Here is a 20,881-nt window from a genome sequence, read left to right as displayed (position 1 = left end):
AATCAACATGATAATGACACTTCTAAGGAGTTTGAGGTATCAACAGTCCATACATAATATCACAAAATTCAATCAATTTTGAAAGTGCATATGAATTTGACATTGTGAGTTTGAAGTTGTATGAATTTCGGTAAATTTAACCTAAGAAAAATTATTACAAATTTGCACAATTCAATATTCATAAACCCGAGTTGCGTGTACAAACACACAAGGTTTAAGGAATTTTTATGATGTTTCCTCCCAGCAAACCCTTACTCTCTCTCAAAGATCCCCTTGACATAGACCATGCCTTTCTCGCTCAGCTGGAGTTCTTTTCTCATCTGCTCCACTTGTTGGTCGTCTCCTTGAACAACAATCTCGGACAGGGTTCCCCCATCGTCTTCTACAATCATTTTGACCTTGATCTGCTCTCTCCTTGATGCTCTCTTCCAGTAGTATGCTCCCCTGTGTTCCAATCCCAAAGCTTTAGTTGTTACTTACAATAATAACTTGTTCCGTGAGTTAAAAAAAAGTAAAAAAGAATAGAAGCAGGAGTGCTATGGAGGATATAGGAGAATAGAAGTTGAAAAGGCAAAAGGGCGAAAAGCACTCACGCCAATGGACTGAAGATGGTGAGCCAGAACCAGTTGTTGCCTGCGTCTGGAACTGTTATGGTAAGAACAAGTGCGACGCTGGCTAGGCTTATGCAGGTGCAGAAAGTGAGCAATGCTGCCTGCCCCCGGCTGGGAACCATTGCGCCTTCAAACCTTCATTTTCCATATAACAAATCATATTTGTATTTAGTTATCTGATGCACTAAAATAAAACATTACACTTTGTTTGCTCAAAGAAAAGTTGAGATTTAGAGAAGGATAAGAAGGGTTAAGGACAATTTTTAATTGTATAATTTTGACCTGCTTGTGAACAAATGAGTGGTGTTCTTATTGTGAAGAACCATAATGCTCCCGTCAGGATCAAAATTTTCAACTTTGACAATAAAGATAAAAAAAACTAGTATAAAATTATATTCAACTTTAAAAAATTATATAAATTCAAATTCAAATTTTAAAATTCGTTCTCATAAATACCATCTCATTATATTTACATATAATTTAAGTGTACTTGAGTGACAGGAACCCTTAGTGGGTTTCTTTGACAACAACAATTTAAGCTTTAGAAATATTTTTAGTATCCTTTGATATCAACAATTTAAGAATTAGTACTGTTCTATTGATAAAGACTTTCATGATTTATAGTATTTTAAGTCTTCTTCCTTTTATTTAGTACACCATTTTAGTAATAACATTTTCATCTACTAAAAATACTATTGTTCGCAAAGAAATTAGTTTATTTTCTCTCTCTCTCTCTCTCTCTCTTTCTCTCTCCTCCTCTTTCTTTTTTGTAATAAGGGCAAAATATATCTTTTCTCAAGTTTGGTAAAAAAATAATATAACCTCTCTTAAAATTTTAAAAAAATCTAAAAATCTTCCAAGATTTTAAAATTTTCAAAAATCTCTCTATGATTTGTCAAAAAGACAAAACCTCATTTCTTATTTTGTAAAATTTTATAAGAGAAGTCCGTGTCATTTTAGTAAACGATTCTGTAATATTTTAAAAAATTTAGAAAAGATCTTTCTTTTTACCAAATTTCAAGAAAAGTTGTAATAATGTGTTGTTGTGTTCAACTTTCTTTCTCACCGAATGAGGCATTGCCTTGTGTGATTTTATTAAGAATGGATTAATTTATTTAATTCATTGCACCCACAATTCATGTTAAATCTCAGCCAATGAATAAATAGACGAATAATAAAACGAAAGTATGAAAAATGAAGAAGAAAGTATAATTAATAATAATTAGAGAAAGAAGAAAGAATTACGTGATGGCGTCTCCTCTATCAGTCACCACAAAATTGTTTCGGGTGAAGAAGGATAAGATTTCTCCGGCCACCAGATTCGGCGCCTTCTTCTTCCCTTCTCCTTCCTCCGCCATCACCAACGTCTTCTTCACTATCTGCACATTAGGCCAAAATTAACAACAAACTAAAAAGATCGAACACAAACCGGAGATCGAATCGAAACCCACTAGCATCCTCAAGATAAAATCACACCCAATTGCTTAAAAAGCAAAATTGAGAGATGGAATTGAAGTAATTGAAATGAGAACCTTGGATTTGACAGAGCGCTTGATGAGGGACCAAAGGCCTGGAACGGAGATGACGAAGAGGCCCAAGGAAGTGTAGTAGCTGGCCGGGGAGTAGCCGCCGCCGCCGCCGGCGTCCGCGAGGAGAAAGAGGGAAGAAGAAGCCAATGGAGTAGTGTGCGGGTCCACGTTGAGGGAGGCTCGGAGAAGAACCTCCGCAGGCCTCTTCTTGGGTCTTCTCCCGGATGTTGGAGCTCCGTCCAGCCATGGCCAGTGGTGCTGGTGGCGGTGAAGGTGAAGATGTCTGTCGGGCGAAGGGGGAGAGAAAAAGGGGAAGGGGTGTGAGTAGTGGGAAATCAATTTAGCTGCTGCCATTATTTGAATTCTCTGTGTCTGAATGGAGTCGTGATCGAGAATTGTAGAAGATGATTGATCCAAGTTGATCTATGTATATAATATTTATATGAAAATTTTTAGCTCAAGTTCCACCCCTCCAGAAAAAACAAAATGTCAATGAATTGTCGTGATTTTGAACTCCAAAAAAATACAGAAGTCCATCAATAGAATTTTTGCCTCCAGGCTTATGAAGTAAAACTCAACATTCACATTCTATCCGTTCCTATCTTTCTATATTCTAGTATGACCTCCTAACCTCGTTTAACAAAATCTATAAGACCTAACAACCTGGTTACTCTGATACCAACTGTAATGATCCCGATCCTTTACTGAGACCCGGAGTGTTACTAAACATACATATCATGCATTTCTCTGATACCATACATATACAACCAGCCTAAATAAGGGGAACGAATGTTCCATACTAATCTGTATAAACATACACAGCAAAAAAACATACATCCTCTAAAAAAAGTTACTAGAGTTTCTATCTGTTTCCCAACATACATACATACATACTACATCCATACTCTACTATTACAACCCCCAAAAAGAACATAGCTACTGTCTATGACTCACCGGCTCTGACAAAACAAATAACAATAAAACCAGCCCTATGGTACGCTAAACTCGATCCCTCGAAGGATCTGAAACATGATTTGTAACGACCTGCTATTTATTCAACATTTTTCTTCTTTCTTTCTAAATATAATAAATGTCATATGTTTGAATACTGATAATAACATCTCAGGCCCAAAGAGCACTAAGGAAACTTTGTCTGTCATACATAATTAAGCAGCGATATACAAAACTGGGAACTGCTATATACAATACAATACCAGAAAACTATAGAGCTCTATAATACATTTACAATACAAAATACCCAGTGACGTCACTATAATCTGAAAACTATCCCAAAACTCTGGTATCTCAAAAACCTACCCTTTTCTGTAAGGGCAGCACAAGTCAACATCTACCCGCGAGCCTAATCTGCTCGACTAACTGAATCTCCTAAAAAATGATAAGTCCCTGGGATGAGACATCGCTCAGTGAGTGGAAATATGTTATTACTAGTGCGTGGCAGCTGAGTTAATCATCTAAAATACTGAAATAATACTGTAATATGAGAAAACTGGTAAACTGTACAAAATATATATCTATCATGTAATCTTTAAAATATAACTGTGTATCTGAGTTTGCTATCTGAAGGTACTGCTAATATAATAACATAACTGCTGCTGTGTGATATATATGTATATAGGAACTTCTGTTATACCCTGAGATCTGTATATCATGATATATCCCCTCATGATAGGGTTGTGCAACTTGTAAGCTGGACTTACTCTAGTCGGCCCTCCAGGTAAGTCAATCTTTATCCTTCGCCAATCTGTAATGATCTATGTAAATCCTGGCCCACTACAATCACTGCGGGTTATCTCAAACCTCTGTCATCGTCTAATCGGCTACCTCAACCCAGCATGCTAGGGACATTGCAAATCTCTCCTAGCACGGTTAGACGGAATCCACATGCTATCTGAGTCATGTGGTTGCACGCGTCTGAAACTAGCAACAGTACTGTGCTCTGCTGTAAATATATCTGTCTGTAATTTTCACAAGCATCTGATATCGTGTAATACTAACATATATAAATATATATTCATCTTGCTGCTTTTAACATGATTTCAAAAACAATCATAACACTATAATTCTGAATTGTATTATCTGAGATATCTGATTGAAAAAATATATATATATATTATTTGTCTGTAATATCTGTGTTTTCTGTCTGTACTATCTATAATATCTGTATAAAGTCTCTGTATATAATATTTGTATACTCTGTATACAATATCTGTATGCTCTGTATATAATATCTGTGTGCTCTGTACATAATATCTATTGTAGCATCTTGATGCTATCACTGTATAATCTATCTGAGTGTTATGGTTTAGAAATCATATTTTTCTCTGGAAATACTGTAAGTCTCATTCATTGCTAATAATCTGAAATATCTAAATATCTGTATATCTGTAATACTGTAAAATCTATATATATATTGTACTATAATAAACTCATGCCACACATTTAAATAAACACAGTCTCCTGCTCAATTTCTGTAATTCTGCTATAAAAATAATATTCACAATTCTCTGAAAAAATAATCTGATCTGCATGCTTGTAAATACTCATTCATAATATTCTGTATACATATTAAAACTGCTAGCATAGCATATTTCCCTTACCTTAAATCTGAAAAGCCCCCTACTAAATTCTGGCCCTATACCCATTGGGTTCCTAACTCAACATCCTGAAAAATAAAATTTTTCAGAAAAAATATCAGTATTTTCTTACCTACAACATTTCTTATAACTACAAGAAAGGCATAATCTGAATAAAATACCTTACCCTAGATTTCAGATGAATTTCAAACCAACTTTCCCCACGATCTGCTCCGGCAGACTTGCAAAGAACTTCGCCAGGAGCGTCGTGGTGGCCTCAGATCTTCAATTTGACGAGAAATGGGGCCAGGATCGAAGAAAGAAGGGGAGGGGATCGTGAGAGAGAGAGAGAGAGGAGGGTTTCTGCGCTGAAGTTTTGATTAAAAATCCGAGTTTCGGCTATTGATAGGGCTGGATTCGTCGACGAGACACGTTACATCGTCGACAAGTCCTGAAGAAAGTTCGTCGACGAACTTGCACCCTCGTCTACGAGTTTCAATCTACTTTAAACCCTTTCTCGGTATCTTCTTATCGACGAAATGGGTCTTCGTCGACGAGACCTGAAGAGCCCTCGTCGACGAAACCCCTGTGTTCGTCGACGAGTCCTGTAGAAATTCTTAAGTTATTACATTCTCCCCTCCTTATAAAATTTCGTCCTCGAAATTTACTATATGTATTACCTTCTATCATCCCATAAAAGCAAATAGTCTACTTATTTTATTACTTACCCTCACTTATGGTGGAGGAATACTGTGGTTATATTCTATGTTCTGAGAGATTTCACATATAAAACTAAAAACTATCTACTAACTAAATCCGTACATGTACTTGTAAAAGAAACTTATCTTACTATTATACTTTACCTGAGTACCTCTATATCTCTTGGAACAACTGCGGGTATCTCTATTTGATCTGCTCCTCGAGCTCCCAAGAAGCTTCCTCTATAGCGTGATTCTTCCACAAAACTTTCCCTAACTGAATTTATTTTGTACGTAATTCTTGTGTCTTTCTGTCTAATATCTGCATTAATGCTTCTTCATAAGCTAATGAATCTTTAAGCTTTATCTCTGCATAGATAATGATGTAGGACAAGTCTGGGACGTATTTTCTTAACATAGTAACATGAAACATGTTGTGTATTCTGGATAAAATTGGCGGCAAAATTAGCCTGTAGGTAACTGACCTTATTATCTATAGTATCTCAAAAGGGTCAATATACCTAGGGCTCAACTTGCCCCTCTTCCCAAATCTCATAATCCCTCTCATAGGAGCTACTTTTAAGAATACCTGATCTCCCACTTCAAACTCTAACTCCCGGCGGTGAGTGTTTACATAACTTTTCCGCCGACTCTATGCGGTACTGATTCTTTCTTTAATTAGTCAAACTTTATCACAAGCCTACTGTACAATCTTTGGACCCAAAACTCGCCTCTCACCTAAATCATTCCAAAAGAGAGGAGAACGACATCTCCTGTCATACAGTGCCTCGTATGGAGCCATGCCGATACTAGACTAATAGCTGTTATTGTAGGCAAATTCAACTAATGGTAGAAACTGGGTCAAGCTACCTCCAAAGTCCAGCACGTATGCACGAAACATATCTTCTAAGGTCTGAATTGTCCTCTTAGTCTGACCATCTATCTAGGGATGGAGAGCTGTACTAAATGCTAATTGTGTACCCATAGCCTCCTGAAAGCTTTTCCAGAATCGTGAAGTAAACTGAGGATCCCGATCTAAGATTGTGGGTACTAGTACACCATGGACGCGAACTATCTCTTGAACATATATCTCTGACAGTCTGTCCATGGAATAGCTAACTTTAATAGGGATAAATTGGGCAGTCTTCGTCAAACGATCAACAACTACCCAAATTGCATTCAATCCCTGCCGCACTGGTGGTAACCCCGTAACAAAATCCATAGAAATGTGGTCCCACTTTCACTCTGAAATAAACAACGACTGCAACTGTCCTGCTGGTCTCTGGTGCTCAACCTTAACCTGCTGGCACATCAAGCACTGCTGTACAAATTTGGCAATTTCTCTTTTCATCCCACTCCACCAAAAGTACTCTCGCAAATCCTTGTATATTTTAGTACTGCTAGGATGGACTGTGTATAGTGATCTGTGAGCCTCGTTAATATAATTCTTATGATCTCAGTATCTACAGGAACACAAAGCCTAGTATGGAACCGTAGGGCTCCGTCATCTGATATGCTGAACTCCTCTCCCTGACCATCCCTCACTCTAGCCATAACCTCTGCCAACTCTGCATCGTCACCTTGAGCTGCTTTAATTTTCTCGTATAATGTAGGCTATACAATCAGGCTGGCAACAAATGCCTGAGGACTATCCTCTACCAACTCTATATTGAGTCTCTCCAAATCCATCAAGATCGGGTGCTGAATCTTTATGGCTGCTAGTATTAGTTCTACTGACTTCCTGCTCAGAGCATCTTCCACTACATTCGCTTTTCCTAGGTGGAAACTAATAGTACAATCATAATATTTGATAAGTTCTAACCACCTTCGTTACCTCATGTTCAATTCTCTCTGAGTGAAGAAATATTTCAAACTCTTGTGATCTGTAAAGATTTTGCATTTCCCACCATATAGATAATGCTTCCAGATTTTAAGAGCGTACACCATCGCGGACAACTCTAGATCATACATAGGGTAATTCTTCTCATATTCTTTAAGCTGTCTGGAAGCATATGCAATGACCTTGTTGTGTTGCATAACTCTGCACCCAAGCCCCTTTAGGGACGCATCACTGTATATCACAAACCCATCCTCTCCTGATGGAATAGCCAACACTGGGGCAGTCACCAACCTCTACTTCAACTCCTAAAAACTCAGCTCACAGTCATCAGTCCATTCAAACCTTACATTTTTCCTCGTAAGTCGCGTCAATGGACCTAACAAACTAGAGAAACCATCCATGAAGCGCCAATAATAGCCTGCTAAACCCAGAAAACTCCGAACCTCTTGAACATTTCCAAGCCTCATCCAATTTACCATTGCCTCTATCTTACTCGGATCGACAGATACACCTGCCTCAAAGATCACATGGTCGAGAAAAGAAACCTGCCTCGGCCAAAATTCACATTTCGTGAACTTTGCATATAACTTTCTTTCTCTCAATGTCTGCAATACCATACTCAAATGATGTTCGTACTCCTCAAAACTCATCGAGTAAACTAGTATATCATCAATAAATACAACCACAAACTGGTCCAGGTACGAATGGAACACTCAATTCATTAAATCCATAAATACCGCTGGTGCATTAGTCAACCCAAATGGCATCACCAAGAACTCGTAATGCCTATATCTCATACGAAGCGTCGTTTTCGAGACATCCTCTACCCTCACTTTCACTTTATGGTAGCCTGACCGCAAGTCAATTTTAGAATAAACCTGGGTCCTCTGGAGCTGATCAAACAAATCGTCGATCCTGGGAAGAGGATATTTATTCTTAACTGTCAGTTTATTTATTTCCTTATAATCTATACACATCCTTATGGTTCCATCTTTATTTTTCACAAATAATACTAGTGCTCCCCAGGGCGACACACTGGGCCTGATGAATCCCTTATCTAGTAATTCTTGCAATTGGTCTTTTAATTCTTTTAACTCGGCTGAGCCCATTCGATAAGGTGCCTTAGATACTGGTGCTGACCCCGGTAGAAGATCCACTGTAAACTCTACTTCATGGTCTGGTGGCAAACCAGACAATTCTTCTAGGAATACATCTGAGAATTCTCTAACTAAAGGGACATCAGCTTGTTTCAATTCTTCTTTCAGTGATTCCTTATTGTAAGCAACAAATCTCTGGTAGCTTTTTTGGATCAATTTTCTCACCTGAACAGTTGACGCAAGCTGTAGCGAAGAACGTACCTGCGAACCAAGAAATCTATATTCTGGCTCGCTTGGAGGTTTGAAAATCACTTTTTTAATATCACCAAATCAGCAGGTAATATTTTCCCTTGAATAGTTACTGGAAAACTCTTGAGTACCCTTCTACATCTCATCACCGACCTAGTCGGCGTAGCTACAGCCAACCCAATATCTAACAAATGTGCCTCATACCCCGTTAACTTAGCATATACCGCAGACGAAAGAGTGGGTGACACCTGTATCAAATAAAACAACAGCTATAAATGAGAAAGTAATAAGGGTACCTATAACTACGTCTCCAACTGCATCGGCGTCACCCGGTGTCAACGTATACACTCTCGCCGGTGCCGTGTTTCTCTGTTGTCCTCCACGGGGCGCCTGATAACCACCCCGGTATGGTCTAGGAGCTGGTGCCTGAGCTATCAATCCCTGACATGACCAAGATTTGTGCCCGGGTCTCCCACATCGATAGCAGACGTCCTCACCCATCCTGCATTCACCTGGATGTCTGCGGCCACATCTAGGACAAACAGGAGCAGCCCGTCCACCATGAAAACCACCGCGGTCCATTAGAGTTAAGTCCCGCTTACGAGCCGCAAAACCCTGTCATGAGGGGTCAAATCATGACATACAGATTTCCAGGAAAAGAGCACAGTTATGTATATGTATATGTATACAGTTTACAACATTTATTAAATATAGTATGGTATTAGCAGTATGAATGATAGAAAGTTCAGGCGATACTAATATTTTAAGCTACTATACATGTGATATAGGTGTTTTACAGATTTTCCAGATCATGCAGTTTTAAATATTATTATTATAGTTATACGACTCGGTCACCACACACTAATAATAACATATTTCCACTTACTGAGCGTCATCTCAACCCATTACTTTACCATTTTTCAGGTGAGCCAGTTAGGCGGGAAGATCAGGCTCGCGGATAGAGAGTTGACTTGGTTACCCTAGTTGTAGGGTAAGTTTGTGACAGAGTTTTGTATTTTGGGGTAGGTGATACTGGAAGGAGTTGTTTTATATGACTATAGTATGAATGTACTGAATTCTGGTATTGTATAGTGTATATGGTTGTATGACTTATGTATCCACTGCGTAGGTATGGTTATGTGTATATATATATTTAAAAAAATGGTGTAAATTTTGAGGACGTTACAGAGAAGGTGTTGGATACGTTTAGTATGGCTGATGTAAAACCAGTGTGTACACCTCTAGCGAGTCATTTTAAGTTGTGTACTGCAGATTGCCCAAGTACGGATGAGGATATCCAAGACATGTCAAAGGTCCTCTATGCTAGCGCTGTGGGGAGTTTAATATATGTCATGGTGTGCACAAGGCCAGATTTGGCACATGTTGTGAGTGTGGTGAGTAAGTTGTTGGCCTTATAAGGTTTAAAATCTTGTTTTGATGATAACAAACAAGAGGAACTTAACATATTTGATTAAGTGATGATATTTCAGGACTCACAAGGATCAAGCATATGAATAAAAGGTCAAGTGTTCACAAGAATCATTGGAAGCTTATACTCTAAAGCAAGATGATCTATTAAAGCTTGAAGAATATGAGAACATGAATATTAAAGAGAACTTGCTAAAAGCTTAAAATATATTGAAGCTTGAAGACAAGATGGAGTCAAAGAAAGACAAGCATGAATACTTAAGTGCTTAGAATGTCAAACTCTTAAGATGTCTTTATGTAAGTATTTCATTCGATTTAAATATGGATACATGAAACTCCTAGTATAATTACTTTGACCTAGATACCTTTTAAAATACTTGGAAAATATTTTTATAAGATCAAAAATTATTTCAAAAAGGTTAAAATTATTTTTGGAATGAAAAGCACCAAAATAGGATTTTCCAAATTCTGTTATTTTTTCTATATCAATATTGATGAGCATTTTTCTATATTAAACACTCCTTATCTTAAAAAATGTTCAACATGAAAGTTATGGTATTTTCTATTATCTTTATGTTGATACTCAGAACGTCTAATTTGTAATTATATAGAAAAAGTTATGACCAAAATACTGAAGGTTGGTCGAAGTTGACAGCACCTCAGCCAATTGACTGGTTAACCAATTGACCAGAATGAACTGGGTTTTGTCAGCCAACTGACTGGTCAGCCGACTGACCAATTTAAATTATGTTTAGTCAGCCGACTGAAATTTTTTTTTTGAAAATCCTGAACAGACAGAATGGACTCAGCCGACTAGACCTTGTATAAATACTTACCCAGTCGCCTGTCCAGCCAACTGACTCTATGAGAATTTAAATTTTGAACTTTAATGGGAAAATTTTAAAAAATAACTTTTCAAATCTAAACATTATAAAAACTTAGGGGACACTCCAAGTAACTTGGGAAACAAGGAAACTCACTCAAAAAAAAAAAACTCTATAAATACTCTTTTAACCCAATGAATTAATTGAACCAAGCAATTGAAAATCAATTCTCAAAGCTGAAACTCTTATAATCTTAAAGCTCTCATGCTCTCATCTTTGCAAATCTGAATTGTTGAGATTTTCTGGAAGCAACTGATCAATCCTTCTCTGTATTTTTGAATTGTTGATTCTCATCTAGAAGGAAAACTTGGTGAAATCTCTTTTGAGCTTCAATTGTATTTTCATATTGATATTTTGATTGAAGTATATAGTATTTGAAATTGTACTAATCCACCCTATATGAGGGTAATTCTTTGTACACAGATTATTGATCTTGTTCTTGTAGATTTGACGATTCAAGGATTGTTTGGATTGTTGCCCAAGCGTGGGGTATCGCTTGGAGAGGTGATTACTCTAGCCTAGTGAAGGAGTGTTTGAGCGTGGGGTATCGCTTGTAAGGTTTTGTTCCGCCCGGAAAGGAACTGGTATAGTGGAATCCTTAGGTGGTTCGCCTAAGGCGAGGACCTAGGTTGGGGATAAACCGAATCTCGTAAAGACCCGGTGTCACTCTTTTTCCTTTACTCTCTTTATTTTCAGCATAGATTAACTGCGTGGATGATTTATATTTCTTAATCATAAAAACTACATGGATTGGATTTTAAATAAGCTGAAGTTTAATTTGTTTTTGGGATTACGGAAACCGAAAGGGAGTACGTTGGTTAATTAATAATTTGCGGAAACCTTAAGGGAGTACGTTGATTGGTTAATAACCCAAAACCTATTAACGGAAGGTTTATTTGAAATATGAATTTTGGAAAGAGTGTGGATGTTATAATGATTATCATATTGAAAGATCAATTACATTAACCACAGGACTTGAATCAATTATTCATATATACAAGGCTGCATACAACTCAATATCTTGAATTCTTGAAAAACTGTAAATTGTCAAAAGAAGTTACATAGTATATATTGATTTGAATATTGATTGGTTTGATTGGTTGATTAAGTTTTGTTGTGTGATTATGGATTGAATAAAAAGAACTAAGTTTTTGTGTGATTGTCAAATCAACAAAAAGCAGCGAATTCATTGAAAGAATTAAAAGAGGTTAAGAATCTTAAAAAGAATTAAAAGAAAATTTTAAATAACCCAATTCACCCCCTCCCCCCTCTTTTGGGACTATACCCTAGTTTTCATAAGCTTCTCTCTAATCCAAGAAGACGGCATTGGGAAGTTGTCAAATGAATTTTCAGATACTTACGAGGTACATCGGGGTATGACATCATGTTCGACAAGCAACAGGGCAATCCTTTAGTTATGGGGTTTCTAGATGCTAATTATGCAGGGGATATGGATGATACAAGGTCTACAACCGGTTATTTTTTTACCCTTGTAGGAGGACCTATATGTTGGAGATCCATGGTTCAATCTCTGGTAGCATTGTCTACGACTGAAGCTGAGTATATGGTAGTTGCCGAAACTGCAAAGGAAGCCTTATGGCTTACTGGTTTGGTCAAAGAGGTGGGCTTACAATAAGACGGGGTTGTGCTGCGTTGTGACAGTCAAAGTGCTATTGATTTAGCGAAGAATCAAGTGTACAATTCTAGAACCAAGCCTTTTGATGTGTGGCTCCACAGGGTTTGAGAGTTGATTACTTCAGGTGAGCTTGTACTGGAGAAGGTTCACACATCTAAAAACGTAGCAGATATTTTGACTAAACCAGTCACTAGTGAAAAGTTCAAGCATTGCTTGAACTTGCTTCATGTCTCCAAGTGATTGAAGGGAGACAAACCCAATCGAGCGTTCCAAGTTCAAGATGGAGCAATCAGATATGTTTTTCGGGTTCTCCTAAGGGGTGTATAATCGCCAAGGTGGAGATTGTTGTATTTGTATGTGTAGCTCTTATACTTAGGGCTCATAAACAAAGGAAGAAGAAAAGCATATGGAGTAAATGATGTTGCACAGTAGGGACTCATCGACGAGTAGATACCGAGAGGCCCAAAATTTCAGAGGCTTTGAGATACTGAGAGCAAGAAATCAGAAATACGAAGACTCATAGACGAGTGGACGTACTAGTCTACGAGTGATTTTCTGTGTCTCATCGACGAGTGCCCTGTTCTCATCTACGAGTCCTTTGGGCTATAAGAAAGAATTTGAATTTTGAATTGGAACGCTAGGGTGGTTAGGTAATTGAAGGGAAACCTCCGAGTAGACTTGGCAAAATGGATAAAAAATCATTAATCCGAACTGCATCCGACCCGTTTTAACCAACTTATAATTATCCGTTTGCAAACGAGTCGAATATGGTTTTTCATTTTCATATCTGCCCCCTTAGCGGGTCGAGTCGGGTTTATCTGGTAGATATCTGTCAACCCGCTTACAATATTAACCCAGGAAAGCCCAACAAGCTACAACCCATCCCAAACCCTTTAAGGCTTTAACCCACCCAGCCCAGTGAGCCCATTGCCCCAATGCTCACACGGACACAACCCATATGCCCCGCTCAGCTCAACGCCTCACTGCCTCAGCCTCTGGCCCTCTCCCACAATCCCACTCCCAAGTCCCAGCCCAGCCCGGCAGGCGACAACCTCACAAGTCACAACCCCTATTCCATTCGAGCCCTAGAATCACAGCGACAACCTCACAAGTCACAACCCCTATTCCATTTGAGCCCTAGAATCACAAGCCCCTGAATCTGATCAACCAGTAGTTGGAGCCTGGATTTTATTTCTAGAGAGTGTCGCTGCCCTATTCGATTCTCCACCGTGAGCGACTGACGAGCCGCGAGCATCTCTGTTCGGACTTCAAAGAGCCAGAACGAGAGGAGAGAGTGAGAGACGGAGACCCTTCGTGCTTCAGTTTTGGACTTCGTGAGTTTGTCATGAACCCTTCGGGCTTCAAACCAGCAGGTCTGCAAGAGCTTTTGCTACACAAACACAGCTACAAAATACCCTTTGGTCCCTTCGTAACTCGTAAGTATTCTTCTTCTTCTTCAGTTGTTCTACAGGTCTAATAAATCTGTCATTAGGTTTTGGCACGACATTGGTATGTTCATGCTTCAAATATCTTCTGCTTCAATAAAAAATTTAACATCCTTCTAACAAATGATCCACAACCAAGTCTTGTATTATTGTTGGTAGCAACTCAGTGTAGTGAAAGAGTAAAAAACATATTATGTCTGTGGTGGCCTGATCAAGTGTTGAGTCAGAGTATTACATGTGAACTTGTTTGGTTAAAGAACATGTTGGAAGAAATTAGTTTTCCACATTCTAGAGTCCTAGACCTATGGAGATGATGTGTAATAATCAAGCTGCCATTCATATTCCTTCCAAGTTTCAACCCAATTTTCCATGAGCACAAAAAGCATATTGAAATTGATCGTCACTTTCTTTAGGAAAAAATTGCCCAAAAGCTCATTACAACCACCCATATGAAGTTTGATTAGCAACTTGCAGATTTATTCATAAAAGCTTTGGGGTTTCTCATGTTAAATTCATTAATCAGAAGCTAGGAAAACTTATGATATCGACCCTCTAGCTTGAGGGGGAGTCTTGTTGGTTATTTTTGGTCATTTAGCATGTGATACTGCTACGTTAGTAGGATATTATGGTCATTGTTATGTACTTGTAGGCTTAGTTCTCTTTGGGTGTATTTGTTTGGCAAGATTGGACTGGTGTATAGATTGGATATAGTTTATAACAATTATTTGTTAGGTGTTTGACTTGCCATATATACGTTGCAGGATAATGGGCCTAGTTCTCTGTGGTTTATTTTTATTTTTATGATGAACTAGATGATTGTAAATTTTTTTCTCTCTTAAAATATATTTCAGGATTCTTAAAGTTGAAAATTTGAAAATTTAATAATGTGAAGATTAAAATGAAAATATTTAATCCCATTTCTTAATTTTTTGCAGTGCATTACAAGGATTCGGAGAAAAAAAATGTCTCAGTCAATAGCGAATTCAATTGATCAAAATGATGAAATGAGTGAAAAAGAAGTTCAGTTGCCAGCTTCATCAAACATAGAACTCACAAATGAAACAACTCCACAGGTAAAAATAGTTTGGAAAAAAACATCTAGTATTTGGACAGATTTTGAGTTGATTGAAAGTGGAGATAAACAATATGCCCAATATAACTATTGTCCTAAGAAATATCTCTACCATAGTAAAAACTCTCAGACGTCAAACTTACATTGTCATATAAAAAAATGCATGGAAAAGAAAAATAATGATTTGAAACAAATTTCAATGAGTCAAGGTGATGGAAAGTTGTCTTTGCATACACAAAAACTTGATCAAGCTGTACAACGTAGGAAGTTGGCAATGACAATTGTGAGACACAATGTGCCCTTTTCTTTTGTTGAGTATGAAGGAATTCATGAATGGGCTTTAGAATTAAATCCAAAGACAAAATTTGTGACAAGAAATAATGCAAAAGTTGATGTTATGAGGATTTTTTTCAAGGAAAAAGAACACATTCGTGAACTTTTGTTGAATAATTCTAGTAAAATTTCTCTTACTTAGGACTTATGGACTTCATTAAATACCGATGGTTATTTATGTTTAACTGCACATTTTGTGGATAAAATTGGAAGCTTCAGAAGAAAGTGTTGAGTTTTTCAAGCATGCCTCCTCCACACACTGGTCTAGCACTTAGTAACAAAGTCATGGACTTATTGGTGAATTGGATATAGACAAGAAGCTATTTTCTGTAACATTGGACAATGCTACATCCAATGACTGTTTTGTAGAGTTTTTGAAGTCTAATCTGAACTTGAAAAATACTTTAGTAAGGGAAGGAAAGTTTTTCATGTTCGTTGTTGCACTCACATATTAAATCTCATTGTCCAAGATGGCCTAAAATTATCTCATTTGGTTGTGGAAAAAATACGAGAATACGTCAAATATGTGAAGCATTCACAACATCGAAAGTTTAGATTTCATGAATGTTGTGAAAAGGTGAGAGTGCCATGTGTGAGAGGATTTCGCCAAGATTGTCCTACTAGGTGGAATTCTACTTATATGATGATTGAAAGTGCCTTGTACTATAGAGATGCTATTTGCTAATTCAAATTTAGTGGGGAGGATTTCAAGTTTTGCCCAAATGATGATGAATGGAAAGAAATTGAGAAAATTACTAGTTCCTTGAAGGTTTTTTATGACTTGACAAATCTTTTTTCTGAGACATCTTATCCAACTGCAAATTTGTATTTTCAAGGAGTATGGAAGGTACAAGTAACTTTACTTAATGGCTTAATGTAGCATTGGGTGATGATGTCTTTTTAAGGAATGTAGCTAGTCAAATGCAAGGGAAATTTGACAAAAATTAGTCGGATTATAGTAAAATTTTGGCAATGGCTGTTATTCTGAATCCTCGTTTCAAGATACAATTTGTATCTTTTTGTTTAAAAGAAGTGCAACCAATGTCTTGGAAAGATCGAGTAAGCGACATCCAGCGTGAGATGCATTCTCTTTTTGACGAGTATATGAAGCACCACTCCCCTTCGACTTCTAAGAAAATGCCTTCCTTTGAAGCAACTACTAGTCATGATTGTGGTCATATGACGCCTATTGCAACATCAGTTGATGTGACACTAAAAGTAAGATGTTTTTTCAAGTACAAATTTTATTATACTTTTATTATACATCTATAAAATTTTTATATTTCTATTATTATATACTTGTTTTTAGGGTTTAAAAGCTTTTGCTAAGGAAGATAAAGAAGCTCCAATGTCAGAAGTAGAAATGTTTTTTAGAGAGTAGATGGTAGATTGTGATAAATAATTGGATATTTTGGACTTTTGGAGGAGTCATGAATATAGGTATCTGATTCTTTCTCGAATGGCAAGAGATATCTTATCAATTCCAATATCAATTGTTGCATTGGAATCAGCATTTAGTATTAGAGGAAAAGTGATAAATATGTCACGTAGTTCTCTTATGCCTGATAATGCTGAAACTATCATTTTAACTCGTGATTGGTTGTATAGTCGACGAGGTATGTTTATTTAATTATATTTCTATGTTGTTATAATTACTATGTATTATGCAATATTTATTTATTTATTTATCTTTTGAATTTTGAATGCAATTGAAGATTTTGTAGATAAGGAAGAACTTGCTAAAGATATTGCTCGAGCTAAAGCAGGTCGTACCTCATCTAGTGTATCATCTTGTTCTGTTTGATTTTATTTGAATATTACTACACTAGCGCAGGATGCATTACTACACTAGCACAGGCTGCGCAGCTAGTGCTTCTATTTATCTTTGAAAATTATGTAGTCAATAAATTATTGTTTATTTATTGTTTTAACTTGTAGTGTTGAATAAATTTTTATAAATTTTTTTTCCAGTTTGATAACTTGAAACTTTTGAGATGTTAATTAATAAGTTCAATTTATGTTATTCAATTCATAACTTAAATTATATTTTCAATTCTTTCATGATAGGCACACGAGGAGAAGAAGATGAAAGCTTTGATGTCACAAATGAAAGCATTTCAATTAATTCAAGGCATTCAAATGATTTTGAAGTTATTGGAAGGATGGGTTGAGATTTTTTTAGTTTGTTGATAGTTTTATTTTGAGAGATTCACACGATTTGAAAATAGTTGTATTTAAGAAACTCACATGCTTTAAGAACAGTTATAATATTTAGATTTTAGACTCACACGAGTCACACGGTTTAAGTTTCTATTTTGAGATGGATTGGGAGTAATTTATTATGTTTTATTACTTACAGTTTTACTTGCATGAATCAGGAGTTGTTAATTAGTATAAATGATTGAATGATTGATATAGTTACTAAAAAATTTAATATATAAACTTATCGCAAGTTATCGTGTGAAATTTAAATTATTATGATAAAAAATAAACTATTAATAAAATTATATTTGAGAATGGCGGATTATCCGCCCATCCGCCATGAATTATCCGACTCAAAACCGCCTAATCCGCCACTTAAACGAGTCGAATATGGATTATGATTTTTTCACCCGATAATTCGCCTTATCCGCCACGGATAAACCGACCCGATCTGCTTTGCCAGGTCTACCTCTGAGAGGTCGACAAATATGTTGTTCTAGGCATATTTTGAGACAAAAGAGAGATCATTGTGAAGTGTATTGTGTACTTACATATTTTTTAGTGAAATTCTTGTATCGATTACTTCTGTGGATGTAGGCTTTGTCGAACCACGAAAATTCTCGTGTTGATTCTTGTTGTTTCTTACTTTTCTGGTTGTGTTTCATTTGCTTATTGTGTTTTACTTATTCCGTTGTGCATCCTATATCCGATAATCACAACAAATTAAAGATAGTGTGCAGTTTAAAGGAAGGGCTAAGTTATCACCAAAGCATAAGCATAAGAGTGTCCAACCAAATATTATCAACATACTAAACTTCCTTGACGTGTTTTTAAATAAAAAGATTCACTTCGAAGAGTCGAGAAAGAAATAAAAAAATTATTAAAAATTTTTTGTTGCAACGTCCCAAAGAAAAGCTTGCAATGGCGACGAATAATAATATTGAAAATTCAATGGAGTTGCCACTAACAAGATATTTTACCTAGGTGCAGTTAGAACACCTAATTACTACTCATTGATTAGTCTCTAGATTATCTTATGCTAAGGAACTAGTAGTCTTAGTCTAATTTACCAAAGTTGAGGTTGAGAGTACAGTTATGTGAAAGGAAGGTATCAACACCCCCTACACACCCGTTCTACGAATGATACCTAATTAATCATGAATTATCCCTAAATTCAAGCTACTGGTCTTTAATTAACCCCTTTGAAATAAACAATAGAATAAATAAACAAGTAAAATAAATAAATAAATAAATAAAACAAATAAATAAAATTTAAAAATAACAAATGAAAATCAAAGTGCTATTAGAAATTTCTAATATGACCTCCAAATGAGGGGATCTTGTTAGATAAATTCCCCCTCAAAGCTAATACAGATGAAATTTGAAATACTTCTTCACTCTTTTTGAAATCTTTGGGATGCACACACACAAAAATTAAGTAATATCATTAAAAAGTATTTTAAAAACATTCCCAAATTTTTCAAAATTTTTATAGCTTTTTTCCAAAATTTTCAACATTTTTTCAAAATTTTATGAGATTTTAAAAGGTTTTTTTCCTCATTTTTTGGTATTTGTATTTTTCATTTTTTTTAGTTCTGAGCCAAAATAACTCAAAATATTTTTCCTGACTTCGAAAATAATATAAGAAACTAATTAAAAATTTAAATAAATAAAATAATTAATAAAATAAAATAAAATAAATAAATAAACGGTTTAGGTAAAATAGACCGATTCGACTAATCTAAACCGAATCAAACGGTTTGGCTCAATGGGGGTCGCGTGTCAACCCACAGTGGTGACACGTAGCACTTTTTTTTTTTTTAATTTCTAGTTTACTGTAGCAGGGTGACATCAGCATATCGTCACCTTGCCACGTGGCATCATTCGATTTCTTCCTTCTTCTTCTTTTTTTGAATTTCTGCAACAAGTTGACGTCACCCTACCACATGGCCCCATCCGAGTGGCTCAGATAATTTAACAAGGATCACTAACGTGACCAAGATCCAATAGTCTAGAGAAACACACAAATTGGATGGTTGGGATCAAGTCATGTCACCCATTCAACTCTTGGCCCAAAATGTGACATATGTCACCATGCAGTGATGACACGTGTCCCATTACCGTGAATATAAAAACCAATTTTTTTCCTTTTTTTCATTCTTTTTCTCTCTCTTCCTCTCCGATTTCCTCTCTCTCTCTCTCTTCCCTTCCTCTGGTTTGTCTTCTTCTCCATCCTCTTTCTGTTCCTCTTTTCCTTTCTCTCTTTCTTCCTCTACTATCTTTTTCTCTCAGTTTTCTTCTTCTCCTCTCTCTCTCTCTCTCTCTCTCTCTCTCTCTCTCTCTCTCTCTCTCTCCCTCTCTCTCTCTCCCTCCTTTCATGTTTTCTTCTTCTTTCTTTCTTTCTTCTACGCATTTCCCCTCTGTTTTCTTCTTCTTCTTTCTTTGATTTTTCTCTTAACTTTCTTCTCTTAGCATTCTTTCTCTCTTCCCTCAATTTTTTTTTCTTCGTTTTTTTTTTGTTTTTGTTTTTTTTGGTTCGCTTTCATTTTCTCTTACTCTCCTATTTCCTCTCTCCTTTTCTCTTCTATATTATGCTACTCATTTTTTTTTCTTTATGTTTTTTTTATAGATCTCACATTCACATTTATTCCTTTTTTTTTTCTTAGTAGGAACATTTGAGGCTATCAAGCTCAAATCAAAGATGAGTTATTCTTAACTTAGTTTTTTTTATTTTTAAAATCAGTCTGTATTTTCTCAAGAAAATCCCTCCCAACTTTCTTTCAAACCAAACACTTGAGTTGAGATTTGGGTCAAGCTCAATTAATTGGGCTAACAGTAACCAATTTTTATTTTGATTAATCAAACTCGCCCCACTTGGGCCCAGAGTGTGGTTGGGCTAATGTGAGTACTTGGGCTGAATCTATTATTGGGTCAAAGATTTGGGTTTGGACTTCTATTTGGATCTAATTGACCTGGGCCTCAAAGGTTTAGTTCAGTTGACTTGGGTTAGAGGACTTGGCCTCAATCCAATTCGTGGACTAAGGCCTTTAATTCTTAAGCTTTGAATTTAAGTTTTGGGGTCAAGCCCATCGTTGGGCTAAAGACTTTGGATTTAAACATGTGGGCTCGGCCTATGCTTTTTTTTAAAAGAAATTGAGCCTTGGATTATGAACAAGATCTAGGGTCAAAGAACCCATGTCCACATTGGATTTGGGTCTCAAGCCCACTTGGGACCCTTCAACAAAGTTGGGCTCAGATCCACT

General features: G+C 36.5%; 1 protein-coding gene across 1 annotated transcript; it reads right to left on the bottom strand.

The window, feature by feature from the left end:
- Positions 1 to 59: 59 nt before the first annotated feature.
- Positions 60 to 2,723, bottom strand: LOC131167716 (protein COFACTOR ASSEMBLY OF COMPLEX C SUBUNIT B CCB1, chloroplastic). The gene is made up of 4 exons (XM_058126562.1): positions 2,144 to 2,723; positions 1,857 to 1,990; positions 594 to 746; positions 60 to 444 (listed from the first exon to the last, which is right to left on the bottom strand). Exons 1-4 carry the CDS (start codon positions 2,492 to 2,494, stop codon positions 252 to 254), a joined length of 831 nt encoding a protein of 276 aa, XP_057982545.1. The 5' UTR covers positions 2,495 to 2,723; the 3' UTR covers positions 60 to 251.
- Positions 2,724 to 20,881: the final 18,158 nt, after the last annotated feature.

This window comes from Malania oleifera, chromosome 11, assembly GCF_029873635.1.
Source record: "Malania oleifera isolate guangnan ecotype guangnan chromosome 11, ASM2987363v1, whole genome shotgun sequence".
NCBI lineage: Eukaryota > Viridiplantae > Streptophyta > Magnoliopsida > Santalales > Ximeniaceae > Malania > Malania oleifera.
The sequence above is the reverse complement of the archived record's forward strand: the minus strand, read 5'-3'. Positions and strand labels throughout refer to the sequence as shown.